Raw genomic sequence first — 19,816 nt, forward strand, 5'->3', positions numbered from 1 at the left:
TATTATTGAAGTCTAAAACTATTTATTTTATCAACTATGCAAATATTTACTGTTTAAAATAATCAAATGTTGCAAAGTTAACTGACACAAATAATAAGCATTAAAATTAAAATTAAAATTAATCAGAGGATGTGGATGTGTGAAAGTAAGAATTGTACGATGATAAAATTGTAAGTAAAAAGGTTTTGCAAAGGGACCACCAATCACCATGGAAATTTATAAAATGAATAGAATATATAAATAGAAAAAAAAGAATATATAAATTGAAAACATGAATAGAAATTAACTTAAGTGGTGTGTATAAATAACAAGTGAAGAAAGTATATCAGTGCTCTGCACAAATAAAAAAAGCAATTGTGGTTCATGGAGTTCGAACACCACGCCACACAGATGAAAGAAGTCCCCAATGACCAACTGCGTTAGCACTGATTTTGTGTTGTAATAAAGCATATATATATAATAATAGGAACGATGGCTGGGGGGCCCAGTGGCCCCCCAGGCCGCAGTGTGGCTTCGTCGCTGTTGGAGTATAATACTCCCTCCGTCCCACTTTAGCAGTCTCAGTTACTTTTGAACACTCGTTTTGTAAAAACGATAGTAGTAATAAATAGTTAAAGTGAGAAAATGATAAAGTAGGAGAGAAAATAATGTAGAGACGAGTGGAGTATATGTTTGGTTTTGGGATATTTTGTTCACTCCTAATGATATGCATGGATGGAAGTCATAATCTTGTCACAAAATCTCTAAACCCGATCACAAATATCACCCATCCCGTTTGAGTCTAACCGAACCGCTCCTAAACTTGATTTCCATCGTCGCGGCACTGAACATCCCAACTTAAAACACAACTACCTTCATTCCTTAAAATTATAAACTCTTTTCATTTTAGTCCATCCCTTGAATATGAACATTCTAAACTTTTTATTTTATGAAGTAGACCCCACAATCCACTAATATAAGTAGAATAAGTCCCAAACACAATGACTAATAAAGTAAACAGATAATTACTCATGCAACTCCAAGTAGATAAGCATTCTAATAAAAAAGTAAAAATACCAAAGAAAAATTAAGAAATACTCCTTCCGTCCTCAAAGAATATGCACTTTGGATTCGACACAAATTTTAATCAAAATCGTTAAAGTAGGAGAGAACAAGTGATTAAAGTATTGTTAGTGGGAAATGAGTTCTACCATATTAGAGCATCGTCAATGGCGGACGTCCCGGCGGGCGTCGGACCAGCGTGTCGGACGTCTGTCGGCAACGTCCGCCATTACGGGTGAGGGAGACGGACACGAATGTCTGATGCGGACAAGGGATATCCGCGGCGTTCGCGGGACGTCCGCCATTGTGACATACTGACGGACGTCCGCGGGGGACGCCCGATGCGATTTTTCATTGTTTTTTTTTTTTTTTCAAACTCTATATATACGGCTCATTGCAAACCCTATATATACGGCTCGTTGCAAACTCTATATATATGATTTTTGTAAAAACTCTAACGCGTGTATTATCATTGAAAATGAAGGACTAAAACAAAAAACATATCATACCGTCGGGCCTGGGGCACTCCGCGCCCCCGGACCCCCGGCAGCGAGACCTTCGTTCGGCTAGCGGCAAACTATATAGATTCAACGCATATGTATGTTTTTTTTAAATAAAATCGTTGCATTTTTCCCGTATTTGTGTCGAAATTTTAATTGTGTAAATTGTTTAATTCCATAAATTGTTTAATTTGATAAATTTGTGAATTTTTATTATTGTGGAAATCCGTCGGGATGTCCTTGGGGATGTCTGCCACTGTGCAAATGGATGTCCTTATGACGTGGCAGTGTTGTGGGAGGTCCTTATGACGTGGCAGGAGGTGTTTTTGGGATGTCCGTCGGGAAGGGCGGCGGGACATCCGTCCCATTGGAGATGCTCTTAGAGAGAAAAAAGTTTACAAAATTGGAAAGTGCATATCCTTGTGGGACGACTAAAAAGAAAAGAGTGGCAAGGCGTAGGTTACCTTGCGTATGATGTCAATCAATAAATTTTAGACTAAAAAAAAAAAGTGCATATTCTTATAAGATGGAGGCTCTTAATTTGAATTTCATTTAACTCGTTAAATGATTTTCATTTTCTATCAAAATAATCAAATCATATTCAAACAGTCGCACCCGCGCTTTCACAATGCGGAAAAATTTCGCACCACTTTGAAATACTTCATGGCCGTAACCGCAGCAATCGCCGCCGGTAAATGGCCGTCGATCCTCCGCCAAAGATACGAATCCACCGCCACCGCAAATATTAGGCTAATTTCAAAGTCTGAGCTCTCGCTTTATGCTTCAGCGGTTCGGAAGGAGAAACAGCCGCGAGAGCTAGCCGTTAACAACGCTGTGGGGAGGAATCCGGCGACGGATACGGACACGGAAGAAGGATCGTCTAGTTTGAGAAATTATTTTGATCAGTGTCGAGAGTTGATTAGTAGATCGGACGACGGTCCTCCAAGGTGGTTTTCACCTCTAGAGTGCCGATCGAGGCTGAAGGATTCTCCTCATTTGCTCTATTTACCTGGTTAGCTTATTTTATTGCGAATTGTGACTGCTTTTTATCTGAGGTTGGAATTTTCAGTTAAGGAAATTACTGAAAAATCGAATTAGTTGTGATTAAATTTGTTCCAGTTTGCAGGAGTAGATGGAGTGGGATTAGGGCTTATGATGGAGCATGAAAGGCTTGGAAAGTGAGTTCTCTTCTACATTATATGGAGTACTAGTATCATAAATGAATTCCATATATGTAATTTGATTGTTTTTGTGTCACTAAAGGATTTTTGATATATGGTGTATGCACATCCCCCTCGCAGACAGAACACCATTGACAGGTTGTTTGTTTTCTCATGACTGATGACAACAAACTTCTGATTACATATTTAATTTACTTTTTAGGGCTATGAAATTCATTATAAATAATTAGCAATGTACAAAATGAAATGCCCCCTTATGGTAACTAAAAGACGGTGTATATCTTTCAGACCTGGTGAGGTTTGTTGCAAGTACTGTTAAGACGGAGCATTTGCGTGCTCCAAATAGACCTATATATCTTGTTGGAGAATCTTTGGGGGCATGTATCGCGCTTGCTGTTGCTGCTTGTAATCCTGAGATTGATCTTGCCTTGATCTTGGCTAATCCAGGTAGTACTGATACTGGTACAGATCATTGTGAGAGGAGAACCAAGCAACTGGATCTTTTGTCTGCTCAATCTGTTATGTGCAGCCACTTCTTTTGGAAAATCTCTGTTGGAACCACTAAGTCTGTTGCCATTGTCCACGATGATGCCCGAGCAGCTCGGTTTCAGCATGCCTTATTTCGTAGCTTTACTGTTAGGTCGACATTCTTTTAGATGATAAGAACTTTGAAGTAAAGAAAATGACTATGTTTTGTGAGCTATAAGTATTTGTATTCACATGAGTTTTTTCTTGATTAGGAAGCCCTTTAAAGATGGTGACAACAGCAGTGAGTAAATGTCTTCCCTTGGATCAAATGATTGAGGTGTTATCTCAGGAAAGTATAGCAATCTCCTCATATCTTTCTGTAAGATCCCTATTTGTAGCATAAACATATAAAAGCAGTGATGAACATGCCTCGGTTTTATTCTACAAATTCAGTGTTATCTGTAGCCGGGTGGGTCATTTGCCTAGAGTAGTTGTTCACTCATACAGAATAGTGTTTTGCTGATATAACTATTACTTTGCTTTTTCAAATTTGTCATTTTCCTTTCTGAAACAACTGGCGATTTGGAGAAAGTTTCTGTAGAATTATATCTGGTCAACTTAGTTCTCACCGACTAAGCTGTGTATTTTCTCATGTACTATTATTTCATAGCTATTCACTGTGGAAATACTTCGCTGGAAGCTTAATTTGCTCAAATCAGCTGCTGCATTTTCCAATTCACGACTTCATGCAGTGAAAGCTAAAACGTTGATACTTGCAAGGTTTGTCAACCTATTCCCATCTCTCTGGATTTGATAGTATCAACTATCAATAGAGTTATAGAGAATTCTAGAATATTAATTTTAATACAGATCCATTATATTGATATATTCTACTTCCCACTCATTAGTTCATCTTGTCGTCAGTATTCAGTTTCTTGTTTTTATTCTTCCTCATCAAGGAAACCCATGTTATATTCAGAGGTTCACTGTTCATCACGCAGCGGACTAGATAAGTTGTTTCCAAGTAGAGAAGAGGCTGATAGACTTCGTCAGGTGTTGCAAAAGTGTCAAGTTCGTGTATTCGCAGGCAGTGGCCACACCCTCTTCTTGGTACATAAATGCCCCGCTTTATTGTATGAGACAGTTCTGTTACCTGTGAATCATTAGACTATTTAGTGGTTATTTGAACATAGATCTATTACATTATGCTCTCACTTCATGGTACATTTTGCACATGCTGATCTCAGGAGATGCAGGAGCATGGCTTCAGTTTGGTCTCGATTTTAACTGGTGCCAGTTTCTACAGACGTGGAGAACACCACAATTATGTCTCAGATTACTTGCCACCAACCCGTTCTGAATTTCAAAGAATCTACGATTTACATAGGTGAAATTGCATTCACAATATGCACCATCTCAGCTCTCTTATCTATCTCCAGCACATAATTGTATTTGCGTCATCACTGACTGTATCTATTTTTCAATCAGATGGACTGAAACTGCCCTCAATCCTGTGGTCTTGTCGACAATGGAAAATGGAGACATCGTTAGAAGTCTGGATGGAATTCCTTCTGAAGGACCAGTACTTTATGTCGGTAATCATATGATGTTTGGCCTTGAAGTCGTGCCACTTTTGGCCCATTTTTGGATTGAAAGAGACGTTGCCTTACGAGGAATGACACATCCGACTGTGTTCACCAAGTTAAGAGAAGGAAGAATACCACCACCTTTTTCGGCCTTCGATAATATGAGGATCATGGGAGCAGTTCCGGTCTCAGCAACTAATTTCTACAGGCTCCTCTCTTCAAATTCTCATGTTCTACTCTATCCTGGAGGAATGCGCGAGTCCCTTCATCGCAAGGTGATATTAAGTGGCCTGACATATCCTACGATGCATACCAGTACTATTTTATTATGAAATCTGTCTCAGCTATCATTCAATGTCAGGGTGAGGAATTCAAACTATTCTGGCCAGAACAACCTGAGTTTTAGGGTGGCAGCTAAGTTTGGGGCCAAAATCGTGCCATTTGGTGTTGTCGGAGAAGATGATATAGGCCATGTAAGCCTGTTTCACTGATTTCTCATTCTTCAACCCGAAAACACGAACACTCTTTAACTTTCTGTGAATCTTTCTATCAGTTACTCTTGGATTACAACGATCTGACGCACATCCCATACATAAAAAATGCTATAGAAGGGCTAACACAGGAGGTGGTGAAGTTGAGGTATGTATCATTGTATCTCTACATCATGCACTAGTCACTACTTACCTTAAACGAAACACTTATTTATGCACATGGACGTGTCTGATCACAGGAGGGACGCTGCAGGAGAGGTCTCGAACGAAGATGTTCACCTTCCAGTCATTGCACCCAAAATCCCAGGCCGCTTCTACTTCTTGTTGGGGAAGCCTATAGAAACCGAAGGTCTGTTTCCTGCGCGATAAAACGTGTTTCGATATGATCGTTGAATGGTCGTGTGTGTGAGTGTGTTTGTGTAGGAAGGAAGCAGGAAGTGAAAGGCAGAGAAAAAGCTCAAGAATTGTATTTGGAAGTGAAGAGAGAAGTGGAGGAATGTCTTGCTTATTTGAAGAAGAAGAGAGAGAGTGATCCTTATAGGCACATTGTTGCTCGTCTATCTTACCAAGCAATCCATGGATTTTATTCCGAGGTACCCACATTCGATTTTACCAATATTGACTCCTAATTATTACTATATGGTGCGTGACACTTTGTTTTCAATAAACTTTTTAGACTTTAACGCTTGATACAAATATTCGAGAGATTAAAATAATTAGATCTATATTGGAGAAAAATCATTTTTAAGAGAATAACAAAAACAATATTTTATACCCAATTCATTATAAGATTAATAAATATGACTTTTTATACACAATTCATCATAATCAGCCACGAATTTCAATCAAACATTACATTTTTTTTATATATAGATGACATCATTTGATTCATTTCTAGTGGCATTAACATACTTTTTTTAGGCTATTGGATGTATCTGTATACCAAAATAATACCATGGTTTTAGTTATTTAGTGGCTTTTGCCATTTGTGCTATCTTAAGAAAGAAATACTCCTACTACATTATATTGTACTACTACATGATAAGTAGTAGTAATATTTAATCTGCATAGTATCACATTTCTTATTCTCTTACTTTGAAGGAGTACATTATAATTTGCTCGCTCTCTTTTTTTCTAGAAAGGAGACTGTTCCGTGGACCTATAAGTTAACACTAGTGCGCAGCTTTCCAATCATAGCATGTTGTTTTGCCTTTTCAAAACTATAAAAGCCAAAGTATTATATAAATGTATCTTGAGTGATCTAATTTACCATACCAAAATAAATAGTACAACTATTTCATCAATCCATAATTGATGATTTTACCTTTCATTTTACCACAAAAGACATTATTAGTGTGACAGTTTAAATCATAAAACTATGACTTTATTAGTAGGCTGGTGGCAGTCTCAATATGAACAAAAATAAATTAAATAATACTCCACTTACTACTACTATGAACATAGGATCTGGTCCAATTAATTTTAGTGTGGCAAAAGTTAATTAATAAAAACTAAAATAATGATTCTTACATATCATCTTCCTACAAAATTTTGAACACGGCCGTTCTACACTTTCTTAAAACTGGATTTCGAATAACAAAATTTGCAATTTTACAATTATCTCATTTATGTGATAGCAACTGATTTTTTAAGTATGTGAAAATGCTATGACAATGTTAGAAATCTTAACTTTCTTTCTTAGAGATAGGAGTACATGTTTATGTGGTGGATGATATATTTAAAATCGGCTGCCATATTATCGTGTATTTTGACGGAAATGATACAGATATGGTAATTACGAAAATTGCAAAATTTGTGGTAGTAATATATAATTCTATTTTTAAAATGTGGAGAAAAGACGAAAATTTGATTACATTACACTGTTTACTTCACTATTTGTCCAACAATAAAATACTAATAGTAGATTGAATAGTATTGTATGAGATAGAATGTAGTAGTATGTATGTAAATCAACATAAGAAAAGGAGCAGATTTGACTGTAACAAGTGACTCGCCTCTACACTTTGTCTCCACTTATAAACTATACTCCTACCTCAAATTTCATTTAGTACTACTGTTAGTTTAAACACAAATGTATCCAACTAAAAAGCGTGTTATGACTTATGAGTAGTAATTTTAATATACTATAATGAATGGACATTAAACGTCTAAAATTTGTAAACGAAAGCTAACAGTAAAAGTGTGCATGCAAATGCGATGAGCTCATCACCGTACGTCACGATTCTGTTAAAACCGCCGGCTGCCGCCATCTAAACGGCGGCTCCACCCCTACCACCACGCCCTCCTTATCTCAGATCAACGATTCAAATATAATGTGAAATCAAATATTTTAACACCATGCACATAAATCTCATTAATATTTCCATTAATCACCCCTAAAAATCAGTTCATCTCCAGTTTCTCCCTCACATAACCTTTTGCTCAAACCCTAATTAACCGATCCACTTAAAAAAAATTGAACAACAACAGAATCATCATCACAAGCGAAGCGTGAGATCGAGGTTTACGTTTTCGCCGGAATCACCTACCGAGAGCCGATCGGAAACCGATCTACCGCCGCCGAACATCTCCAGAGGCGCGACGGTGCTCGATCCGTCGTGCTGCAACCAGTGACTGTACAACGCCGCGGCCGGAGGCGAGCTGAGCTCGACGCCGCCGGGCTGATGGCTGTGGAGGCGGGAGATCGCATCTCCGGTGGCGAGATTTCGCCTAGTGGCGGCTCTCTCGCGCTTGTGCGCATTCTGATGGCCGCCTAGGGCCTGAGAAGTGCAGAATTTGCGGTTGCAGTAGAGGCAGGAGAACAATCGCGAACTGGAGCACGAATTTGACGGAGAATTAAGCTTGTTTGAGGAATGAGCGCTGAGCTTGAAGAAATCGTAGGTACTAGGATCCGCCATTGTTGAGAGAGAGAGAGAGTTAGTTATTTTGAGCGTTTCTGCGAAGAAGAGAGTGCAGAAGCAGAAGTAGTGGGAATGAACCTAAAGCTGCTGTAGGCTTTTTATATATGCGATTGAGTTAAAGTTTGTTACTCCTTGTTTTTGTCTCTTTCTCCCCATCATATTGTTTTTACCTTCGTTTCTCAAATTACTTATTCTATTCATTTGATAAATACAGTAAGCATGCCTCCATCCCGCTTTAGCAGTCCCATTGACTTTTGTGCCATCTTTTTATAAAAATAATAAAAAATAGTTAAAGTGGAGAAATAGTAAAGTAAAAGAGACAATAATGTAGATAAGACTATTCTCTATATTATATTCTCTCTTAATTTAACATTTCTCCTCTTTAACTATTTTTTATCATTTATACAAAAAAAAGGGCAAAAAAACCAATGGGACTGCTAAAGCGGGACGGAGGGAGTATTTAATAACCTAAAATTGTACTCCCTCCGTCCCATAAAAGTTGAGACAAAACTTTTGGGCATGGAGATTAAGAATTTATATTAAATAAATAGGAGAGATGAAAAAAAGTAGGAAAGATAAGAGAGAGTAAAGTAAATGATAGAATAAAATAAGAGTGATTAGATGTTTTGTCTTTAGTTAAAAAAGGAAATGACTCAACTTTGTTGGGACGGACTAAAAAGGAATACGACTCAACTTTTATGGGACGGAGGGAGTATTGAGGTAATTATTTTAGGCGAAGAAGGTAAAAAATTTTTGGCAAGATGCCACGAGTTGGACATGTCAGAGTATGGAGTTTCAAAGAAAGTAAATTAGTTCACGATCATGATATCTCATTCGATTGTGTTGGAGTATGAAGCCTAGGAGCATGGACTTCGTATATAGTAAATTAGTCTACGATTTACTGCTTTTGCCTACGTATATATGTCCTCTTACTGTAATTATATTCAAAAATTATACAGTGAAATCTTTGGTTTGGACATGTCAGAGTATGGAGTTTCAAAGAAAGTAAATTAGTTCACGATCATGATATCTCATTCGATTGTGTTGGAGTATGAAGCCTAGGAGCATGGACTTCGTATATAGTAAATTAGTCTACGATTTACTGCTTTTGCCTACGTATATATGTCCTCTTACTGTAATTATATTCAACAATTATACAGTGAAATCTTTGGTTTGATGTTGTTTAGGCATAAATATACATCTTATCGAACAAGATAAATAATTCTTGTATTTTTCTTTTAAATTATGACAAGCTTTTGTTATCATTTCCTCACAGCCCAGTCCATGCATTGATGTATATATTTTTGAAATTGATCAAGTCATAACATAATCTTATTTTTCCATTTTGATTTTGCCATCAATAAGAATCTAGTTTCATTTTTTACAATTAATGAAATTTCTAATGATAGACTGAGGGAGTATTTAAGAGTAAAAATATGTGAATCAATAAAATATTTTCCATTGTAGGGTGCAATTAGAAAAGAATCAGGTGAGTAAGTTTTTGCTTGCATTAGAAAAAGGAGACATAAAAACAAGAATTGTACCCAAAATCTCTCATTATCCTCAACTGACAACCAATTCTTTTATCCATCTCGAAATGAGTAAGTCTCTATACAACAAGTAGCATAAGAATTGTCTTACTTTTAATAAGAATAATTCCACTATCCCCATTGCATATTTTTGTTTCTCCAAACATAGAAATGAGACCTTGTACTTTATGTGATTGCTTCACTTTGAACTCACTTGTCACATATTAACACTTCAACATGAATTTACACAAATATTGCATCAAGATTGATAATTGATTTTAGAATGGCCTAGCTAATGGAATCCTCCAATTTTGAATAATATTCAATCTTTATTTCAGCCATATGTTGGGACTTGGTTATTTTTAGTTGATAAAATTATCGTTTAAAACACAACTTTTAATTGAAATTTTTATCAATTCCATAACTTTTCAATATTTCACAATCGTCCTATAAATTGATGTTATCTTCAAAACAAAATGACATCATATTTTCTAAAATAACATTATTTTGTTGTCCAATCATGATTGATTTTGTCATATTTTTTCGATTGTCAATGAGAATCATCCTTTCATTTTCTTGCAAATTAAGGCCATCCACATCCATGTCTCTTATCCGTCTCTTAACCATCTTATCTCTTCATTATTCATGGACCCCATTGTACTTTTCAGCTCATCTCTTAACTAAGAGACAGCATCCGCATCCCTCCATCTCTTAACTATCTCTTAACCATCTCATCCCTTAACTATTCATTCAATTTCATTTTTTATTTTTAATTCCAACAAATTCAATTAATAAAAACAAACTTCATTAAATAAAATACAAATTACAATTTAAAAGCCTAAAAAATAAAAAAAATACATAATTTAAAATCCTAAAAAATAAAAAAAATACATAATTAAAATACTCTAAATTAAACTATAAAAACTACTCCGCCGGCGAATCATCCCCCGAAGTCGGCGGTGCACCCAAGTTAGATCGATCCCGAATACCAAGTTGAGCTTTCAGATGCTCAATTCCGTCCATATGGGCTTCAAATTAGCGAGGATTCATTTTTGAAGTGTCAGCCATTGTGGCGACCAGGTACATGGACATTAGAGTGTTCGAACCCGTGCCGGAGCCCGAGCCCAAGCCCGCCTGGCTTGATTCGCCACGGCCCCTCCCCTTCCCTTTCCCCCTCGCTCTAGCCGCCTTCGCCGCCTTGGTCCCTTGGGGCCGACGTCGTGAACCGGAAGACCTCCCTGCATCATCTGTTGGTGTGCCCTCTCGTGAGGTGTTGTCTTCACCGCCATCACTAGACGAGTAGTGGCCACGCGCCGTGTGCTTCGTGCGTTTTGAGCCCAACTCGACACCGCCAGCCCACCTTTCAAGGTGGTGGACTTGCGACCAAACATCGACATGCTTGAAATCTTTACCGACGTCGTCTTTGAAGACCCGCAACGCCGCTCTCAGAATGTCGGCTCCACTGGCTCCGCTTTGATAATTCGCCTCTTCTACCCTGTATATCGCGCAAAAAATTTTGACATCTTTGTCGCATCGGTCCCAATGACCGCGGAGCATCTTCACGTTGCGGGCAAAGGTGTTCTTCGGCCTTCGTGCGTTGTAAACTTCGGTGACTTTTTTCCAAAAACACTTGTGGGTTTGTTGATTCCCAACGACAGAATCGTACAAGACGCTGATCCAAGCGTCGTACAGAGCCAACGTCTCCTTTTGGCTGTATGGATGACGGCTGCCGTCCCCCACAACCCCGTGGTCGCCCTCTTCCTCCTCTTCCTCCTCGGCATTGACACCGATCCTGCCGGAGCCTCCACCTATTGCTATTGGCCAGTCGGGCAAAGTGCGTTCAGGCGGCAAAAAATTCTCCGGAATTTGGGATAATCCCGGCGATTGCCCGTACCTCTGGGGGGGAGGACGATAGTATGCATCCACATCAAAATGTGGTGTTTGGTACGCCGGCGGAGTCGTCGAGGCTTGGGTGTCCGGTGACCAACCGGGAGTACCCAAAAAGTTGTACATGCTCGCCCAATCATCGAACGAGTTCAAGTCGAGCCCGTCGGAGCGCCGCCTGCCGGAGCCGCCGCTGGAGTTTCCATCGACGGACATTTTTTCAACAATTGGAGAGAAAATAATAGATGAATGTAGTGTGTGTGTGTGAAATGGAGAATGGAAGAGGAAGAGAATGGAAGAGGAATAGAGTATTTATAGAATAATAAAATAAGAAAAAAATTTGAAAAATCGACCGTTTGGCAACGGTCATTTGACCGTTTGAATTTTTATTTTTATTTTTATTTTTATTTTTATTTTTTTCGAATTTAAAAAAAAATTATTACGTCATAATTCCGACGCCCACTCGCGGGCCGGCGAGTGGGTGTCACGCCATCCGCCAGCGCGCACCACGTGGCCCGCGCGCGCGTCTAGCCATCTCGAGGCCAGCCTCGCCGGCACGCGTCGCGCGACGAGACGAGCATCGCAACGCTGTCTCGTCTCGTCGAGACGAGACCGAGACAACATTGCGCAGCGATGCGGATGCCCTAATACTGTCTCTCCACGAAAAAAAAGTTATACTACTATATTTCTTTTTTTTTTTTTTGGTTGTCTAAAATTAGTGGCTAAGTATCTAATTATCTATAACAAATTTTTCTCTCTAATGCCGCGAGATTGTTCAATGATAATATTTTAATTTTTTTTCCATCTCTATCTACATTAAATCTCATGACAAGTATTATCAAGACTATTTTTTTTGACAGGTAACAAAAATAATATCTCAATTTGAATCATAGGTGCATGGGTGGTACAATATAGCAAAGCTTTCATGAAAATAAAAGGGGCCTATATACAAACACAAGCATACTGAAATTGACAAGACATTGTCAGTATGGGCTTCACATCCAAAGTATACATTTGTACAAAAATATGAATGAATATATATTGTTTGTGATGTGAGGAGACGTGTACGATGAGAATTTTGATACACAAAGGAAAGAGGTGATTGTCCAATCCGATGGAAATTAAATTTGTCATCATTTTTTTGCATTTCAACCAAAACTAACCCTATAAATGACTCAGCCTTTATAGCCGAGGTAAGGTCACCTAGTGTGCTAACAATTCACAGACCCAATATGGTAATTTAATAAATAGAGCACTTATACTTTTGGGAGAAGTATTATTGACCAACCATGAAGGGTGGCTCAAAAATGATCTAGGCAAAGTGATTTGTGTTTGGAATATCATTTTGGTCGTTGTAAATTCTTGAACGGATTATTGAACTATTCATTTATTCTGATTTTATAATTAAATTCAACCAAAATTTCAACACCAACATACATAGATTGCTGACTTATTTACTTGACACTTTCAAACATCAGTAAAATGGCATTGTATAACATTAAATCAGATAATATAATTTGTTGAACTAAAGATTACAAAAAAGAGAGAACGAAATGGAGGAAAGAAAACGAGACACAGAAATGAGAAACGAGATGGAAGATAATACAACAAATGAAATTAGTTACTTACTTTTTTGGTATAAAAAGAAGTCATTTCGTTGCCTATAATGTGACGTCTGATCGTACCGCATAAATAAATCACCAAACCATGTTACGGTGGAAACCAGATTGGTTGCAATATAAGAACAAATCAATGATTTAATAATTTATTTATGAAACTTACATGCAAAATCAGAATTGACAATGCAAAACCAAAATTAAAAAAAAAGTTTTAGGAATTTTTGAAAGCCAATACCTCTTTCTTTTTGTTGAAAAAAGTATTTCTACGAGGGGCAAAATGGTCAAAATTGTGAAGAGGTGTGTGTGTGTGTGTGTGTGTGTATATGTCTGTGACAGCAAATGGTAATGTTGCCATGTCGGCTCCTCTTTTGCCGCAGTGGTTGTTATGTCAGACTACTACGCCAGACCCATCTCTCTCTCTCTCTCTCACACAGCACTACAGTCTATAGCAGAGTGAGGAAGCTGCAGCTCTGCAAGCATAAGCCAGACTTACTTAAAATGATATATGTTCCAACTGAGGTGTCAATGAATGAAGCTCCAATTATTTAGGCACAAACAAGGAAATTTTATGATAAAACCACACGATGACAAATAAATGTGCTTATATGTCACACCAAAATTTCTACCGAGGGGAGTATATTATTTTCTTGAATTATCTTTGTTCCAATGAATCTAGTTCATGGCTGTTGATACTTTTATATTGGATTCCTCTATTTATTCAAAAAATAAAGTTTCATGTCGTCCAAAAAACGGGTAATCTTTGTTGGAACGGAGAGAGCAACACGTAACTCGATAAAGAGAAATATAACAAAGTACTATGTATTATTGAACCCTAAATAATACATACTCCTATACAAATGATACAATCCACCATACAAAAAATCATTGTAAAGAAGTATACTAACCAAACTCAAACAGAAGGGCAAAATTGTGATGCATCTCCCAAAATATAGTAAGAAGAATTGACTGAGCTTAACTAAGTAAATACAAATAAATGCAAATAAACAGACATATTTACAAAGATTTACCCAGCAAGACACTGGCAGAATGATATTAGATGCAGGTTTCCACAGCTGAAGAATGCAGACTTTACATCAAGGCGAAAGCAGTCAGTTTCCACCTGCATTCACTGAAGATGTGATATATATAATCAGAACTTGTGTATCTTTACAAGAAAGTGAGTTCATTGTTTGATACCATCATTATCTCATCAAATTTTACTTGTAAATGGAAAATAGCTGCCAATAGTTTTGACTTACCTCTTATCTGTCCAGAGTTTGGTGACTTCAAATGTAATAGGGAGATCGGTGTGAGCGGAGGAGAAGCAACTCTCTGACCACTAGAAGGTATGGAGAAACTTCGAGACACTGTCAACTGTGGGAGAGGAAGTGGAGATCCTTCCCTCGGTCGTCTAAAGGGATTCCTATTCGTTGGGGATACTTCTTGTTTTCTATTGACTAGGGGAGCGGAGTGTCCAAGAGCCCCTATTGATTGAATTGGTTTGGAACCGAACGTATCAGGAGGCCTAGGGAGTTCGTGTAGCTCAGTAATTTTAGGTGAAGTTTCTAGGGCGGGTGAGGCATTGTGAGTCACATTTACGAGTAAGGGAGATTGAGAACCAGATGGACGGGACAGCAATCCAGAAAATGATTGAGGCATGTCATTGGAGCTAATGGGCATGTTGAAAGAAGGTTTGCTTGTGATTGGACCAGAGAAAGCTTGTCTTGTATGTTTTTTAGCATCTAATCCTGTCTGTGAATCAACCTGTGGGATAGCAGATCCCTCAGCCAGAGGCGGCAGCGGAAGAGAGTGCTTATAGATGCTGCTTTCTTCACCAACTGTTTGAGGCTTGCGTGCAGAAAACTGGTCATCGGTGATTTTTTTTGGCCTCCCCATATCCAATGGCGATGAGTGCCACAAGTTTTTGGAACTCCCAGCAGGTAGTTTGGGGCTAGATAGCGGTATGGAAGTACTTGTCGTTGGAACTTTTGCATCAGCTGGAGTGGGCAGCGCATAGGTAGTAGTAGTAGTAGTAGTAGTAAGCTCTGGGAGAGTATGCCTGATCTCTCTAAGTCTCTCAGCAGCATCAAACTTCTCTGGATAGAGTGGAGCAGAATGGCTGCCTGCTCGAGGCCGTTGGCTTAGGCTTGGTAATTGATCCCATTGGTTTCTACTGCTGCCTCTCTGCAACTCAACATCTTTTACCTGAGATGTTTGTGCACTCGGAGCATCCAACTTATTTAACTGCATAGTCCATGAGATAGAACAAGTTAACTTCTGTGGAACTGAGAAAGAGCCTGATGCATTGCCTAATCGAATAAACGATAGTATAATGTGGAAAATTGTGCGCGCAAGTTCATAGTTATAGGACATGTAAGGCTGAAACATTTGTCTAGATGATGGTCCAACTGCAGAGAAAAGAAGAAGAAAAAAAAACGGACACTTCAAGCAGAATCTGAATGGGAGGTCTCAGATGCAAGTGTGGAGAAAGTAAGATACTAGACGAAGATAAAGCTATGATCTTTAAAATCCCTATTTCAACTACAGACGTGCTGTGAAGATACAATATAAAATTCGTAGTTTGAGTAGAAAAAACAAGCAAAACAGAACTCACCTCCATTGAGTTCCTCAATGTGTAGGCACTACCTAGTTCCTGTTCATTTGGTCTGTAGTCAAAACTTAACTCTCCATAGTCATTACTCTCAGAACCGTTGTCTCCATCGTCTTTTTCCCCATCATTTAATTCAGATAGCTCATAGTCAATATGTTGCTTTTCTGCAACATTTTTAATATATGGTTCAACCGCTTCGAGAGACTGAAGTCCTTTCCGAAAAAAGTTCAACTGCTTCGAGAAAATAAGTGCAAAATCATGAAAACTTGAATGATATATAGTAGTATAATTTATTAATTTGAATAATAGAGTCGAAAAGAAACCTGTGCAGCATGGTGACGAGCTGCTTGGGTAAACAAGCTCCTGCTCTGCCCTTGCTTCAATGATTCCACACGGAAAGCGCAGAGCTTTGCAGCATCATCATATTCGTCACGAACAACTTTCAATTGTTGCAAGCTAAATGTCTCCCCTTTTCCATGTCTTGACTTACCCTTTTCCTTAATTTGTTCTACCATGTATTCAAAGATCTCCCTAAAAATTAGAATGCAAATTATTCAATCAATAAAAAGGGTAACAACAATAAAAGAATACTCCAGTTCAAAAAAAAGAAAAAAAGGCACACCTTTTCTCATCACATTGCAACTTCATCTCCTGCACCAGTGAAAAAAATAGTATCATAACAGTGCACCTTATATAATTCACAAAGTAATCCACCCCAGCAATTCATTAAAATAGACTATACAATTTGAGGTTGAGATACAGATTTCACTCAAAATAACCAATAGGCAATTACTTAGTAGTCGAACCTCCACTTTCCGTAGCTCGCTAAGGAGACACTCCGATGGGTTTGTAATTGTCATGATAATTTGGGACCGCTGGAAAGTAAAAGGAAGTTAGTATAAATTTTGTAATAGAGTATATGTTAAAACTAATATTAGCCCGATTATAATTACTCACGTAGCTATCAACCAGTTTCTGAAGTTCAAGCTGTACTTTTCCAAGCATAGATAATGCTCCTCCTAAACAGCCATATAAAAATATTTAGCATTAAAAACAAACCATTCCAATTACAAGCAGACCAACAGGAGATACATGTTAAATTTGGCAAAAATGATCTTAAAAAATGAAAGTAAAAAAATAATAAGAAGAAGAAGTACTGCAACAATGCTGCCACTAACCAACAAGTACATATAGCAAGAGAGCTGACTGACTTACTACTTTCTCCACCATCATGCATGGTAGTTTTTTCTAGTAGAGAATTTGCCATCTCCAGCAACGACTCTGAAAACTCTGAAAGAATAACAAGAAGTTGTAAATATTAAATTGTATGTATAGCAATCAGACCAATCAAGTTAAAATCATTGAGAGTTATCTCAAACTGCTTCTCTAAACTGATATTGCTAGCATTAGAATTTAGAAACCCATAGATCAAAGCAACATGGTATGTTTCCACCAAAATCAAATCGATAAAGAGAACACTTTCTAGCAAAGAAGACTGGTATTAGCTTGGCAAAACAGAATCAAATCTTATCCTCTGTAACCATGTCACTTCTAGAAATGTAACATCAACCGTTTTAACAAACTCAACGAGTACCATAAGCACTATTTGATGTAGCTGCAGCGGCCAAAAGTAGACTATCGTAGCATGATCTCATGTCTTTCATATCCTGCAAACAAATGCATCCGATGACACGTGTCAAAAACCAAGTAACTAATGAAATCAGGGAATATACAAACAAGTTACTGAAAATTATACAAAAACAACCAAAATTAGAAGCAGAGATAACTATAGCAATAACAATATAAAAAGGCAAAAAAAATCAACAAGAAATCAATTGTTGTTGACAATCCGTAATCCAACCAGACATAAACTAGGCCTAAAGATCTCCACAAATATATATCTAAACTGTGTGCCAAAATTAGAACTGTGGAACACAAATAGAAGTCAGAATTCACCTCTAACAAGTCACACAAAACTGCTGAGCTTTCAGCATTGGCATATTCAATTGCGATGAAAACGAGAAACCACAACAATAGATTAAATTAAAAAACTAAAAAAAAGATCCACCTCTGCTGCTTGCGTTAATCCATTGATAGGCAGCGAAAAATTGTGATCCCATTTTCCGTTGGGGTCGGTCTTCTTCTGGCCGATAATCCGCATCCTTAGCAACGACGATTTCATCTCAAAATTAGCTCTGCCCTCCCAGAAATTGGGGAAATACAATTGACTCGGAAAATCAACACGCACAAGTCTATTTATTCTGAGAATTGAAGCAAAGATGAGAAAGCAGTTGGAAAAAAGTGTGGGAAAGAAGAAGAATTGAGAGAGAAAGAAACAGTAGAACAGAAAATTCTAACGTTGTGAGCCGAAATTGGAAAGCAACTCTACTGTTGTGGCCATCAATTCTTACTGCCAGGTAATTTCGTCAAATTTCCTCTGCTTATTCTGTTTCCTCCGGTTTCGTGCATTTCAACAACAAAGCGCGCTTATAAAGTAATGAAAGGTAAATTGCCCAAAAATCATAAAGTTTGATCCTTTTTTTTAAGTCAATTCTACCGTTTTAAAAAATGACCGATTATATTCTTAATTGTCGCATAATTTGATATTTGGATGAAATTATGTATGATGTGGCATGCGAAAAATGTTCGATTATTGTTGTTTATTCCTTAGTCAATCACGTTTTTTATTTTCACCCATGTACACGTCACGTCAATAAATTCAGACATGTAGCATGCTAGAATTTTCACAATAGGACAATTGAGAAATTCTTATAATTATATGGCGTATATAATTAGTCATTTTATAAGGGCATCCGCAATGGAGCAGACGATGCGACGGACGATGCATCGTCCGCCACTACAGCATCGCGGACGATGGATTACCCATCGTCTGTACGATGCATCCTCCGCGCCCGATACATCGTCCGTCGCATCGTCCGCCACTGTGGACGACGCGGACGATGGGTAACGGACGATGCGACGTGTTTCCATTTTTTCTTAATTTTATTAAATTTTCAAAACCAATATATTCCTTTTCACTTCATTGTTCACTCACTTCACTCTCAAATTTACACTTCACACTACATTTTCTACATTTCAAGCAAAATGGATTCCGGAGATTATCCGAATAGTCCGGTGTTCGGTGGTGCACGATGGTCGGGTACAAACGCGACTTCGATCTGCGGCCCATGCCTACGCGGATTTGGCGGCCTCCTCCGACTACAGGACGTTGTTGGACGCGCACACCGCCCTCATGCAGGCGACCAACCCGGCTCAAATCGAAGGCATCCAGCGGATGATCGATGGACTCAGCCGCAAGTTGGGACTACTCTAGACTAGCCTCCTTTTATTGTATTTAGTGCTTTTTTTTTATTTCTAATTTTGTAATTTTTTTTTAATTAAGTAAATTTAGAATTTCCCTTTAATTGTGTTGTTTTTATTTGTTTATTTTTATTTACATTTGCAAACATAAAAATATAAATACAAAATAGAAGTAAAATGCTTAGGGCGGGGTATAGTCCGCCCCACTGCAGGTGGAAGGGGCGGAGGATAAAATGCTAATGTGGCGGTGCATAAGACGGGGCTTAGGGCGTCGCGTAGGGTGTCCCATCGTGGATGCCCTAAGTAGCTACGAACTGATTGAATTTTGGTGATTTTTTTGTCAATTTACACTATTATGTTTAACGTTGGTTGTGATTTATGTAGTACTACTTATTAATAAATCTACTTAAAAAATGTTGAACCTTAATAAAAAAATTTTATAAATTTCAGTTAACATTTAATCAAGATTTGCGGGTATTGTATGATCTTAATTTATTATTTAGACTTTTAAGTCGTCGTCCAACTCTCATGGTATATGGCCTCATTTCTCACTTCATAATTCCTCCTATTTTTATGTACAATCTATTTGTTTCTTTATTGAGTTTATCAATATAGATGATATTACAAGTCAGAAAAATGATAATCTAAAACGACACGTAATTAA

At 37.9% G+C, this 19,816-nt stretch overlaps 2 protein-coding genes and 1 pseudogene across 4 annotated transcripts; 1 reads left to right on the plus strand and 2 right to left on the minus strand.

The window, feature by feature from the left end:
* Positions 1-2,204: 2,204 nt before the first annotated feature.
* On the plus strand, positions 2,205-5,896 carry LOC125220769 (annotated as a pseudogene).
* A 1,768-nt stretch (positions 5,897-7,664) lies between these two features.
* LOC125218707 (protein LATE FLOWERING) lies at positions 7,665-8,230 on the minus strand. Its single transcript, XM_048120446.1, has one exon. The coding sequence runs from the start codon at positions 8,183-8,185 to the stop codon at positions 7,766-7,768; it is 420 nt and encodes a 139-aa protein (XP_047976403.1). The 5' UTR covers positions 8,186-8,230; the 3' UTR covers positions 7,665-7,765.
* Positions 8,231-14,023: 5,793 nt separating this feature from the next.
* Positions 14,024-18,286, minus strand: LOC125217772 (uncharacterized protein At2g33490-like). Of its 3 annotated transcripts, XM_048119304.1 has the most exons (11): positions 18,190-18,286; positions 17,900-18,092; positions 17,426-17,498; positions 17,047-17,121; positions 16,789-16,850; positions 16,638-16,706; positions 16,454-16,482; positions 16,155-16,362; positions 15,835-16,062; positions 14,480-15,464; positions 14,024-14,349 (listed from the first exon to the last, which is right to left on the minus strand). In XM_048119304.1, the coding sequence occupies exons 2-11, from the start codon at positions 18,011-18,013 to the stop codon at positions 14,330-14,332; spliced, it is 1,863 nt and encodes a 620-aa protein (XP_047975261.1). In that variant the 5' UTR covers positions 18,014-18,092; positions 18,190-18,286; the 3' UTR covers positions 14,024-14,329. The 3 variants fall into 3 exon arrangements, with proteins under 3 accessions (XP_047975261.1, XP_047975262.1, XP_047975260.1); XM_048119305.1 differs by lacking the exon at positions 18,190-18,286 and having other exon boundaries at positions 14,024-14,340; positions 17,900-18,183; XM_048119303.1 differs by lacking the exon at positions 18,190-18,286 and having other exon boundaries at positions 17,900-18,183.
* Between the last annotated feature and the right edge of the window lie 1,530 nt (positions 18,287-19,816).

The sequence above is a fragment of the Salvia hispanica genome, chromosome 4 (assembly GCF_023119035.1).
Source record: "Salvia hispanica cultivar TCC Black 2014 chromosome 4, UniMelb_Shisp_WGS_1.0, whole genome shotgun sequence".
Lineage (NCBI taxonomy): Eukaryota > Viridiplantae > Streptophyta > Magnoliopsida > Lamiales > Lamiaceae > Salvia > Salvia hispanica.

Bases quoted from the DNA above. Each gene is read 5' to 3' on its own strand.
- LOC125218707 (XM_048120446.1), bottom strand. From the start codon at position 8,185: ATGGCGGATCCTAGTACCTACGATTTCTTCAAGCTCAGCGCTCATTCC.
- LOC125217772 (XM_048119304.1), bottom strand. From the start codon at position 18,013: ATGAAATCGTCGTTGCTAAGGATGCGGATTATCGGCCAGAAGAAGACC. The intron at 17,122-17,425 runs GTACTCGTTGAG...TTATTCTTTCAG, and splicing joins TACATCAAATAGTGCTTATG to AGTTTTCAGAGTCGTTGCTG. The intron at 16,851-17,046 runs GTAAGTCAGTCA...ATGGCTGTTTAG, and splicing joins GCATGATGGTGGAGAAAGTA to GAGGAGCATTATCTATGCTT.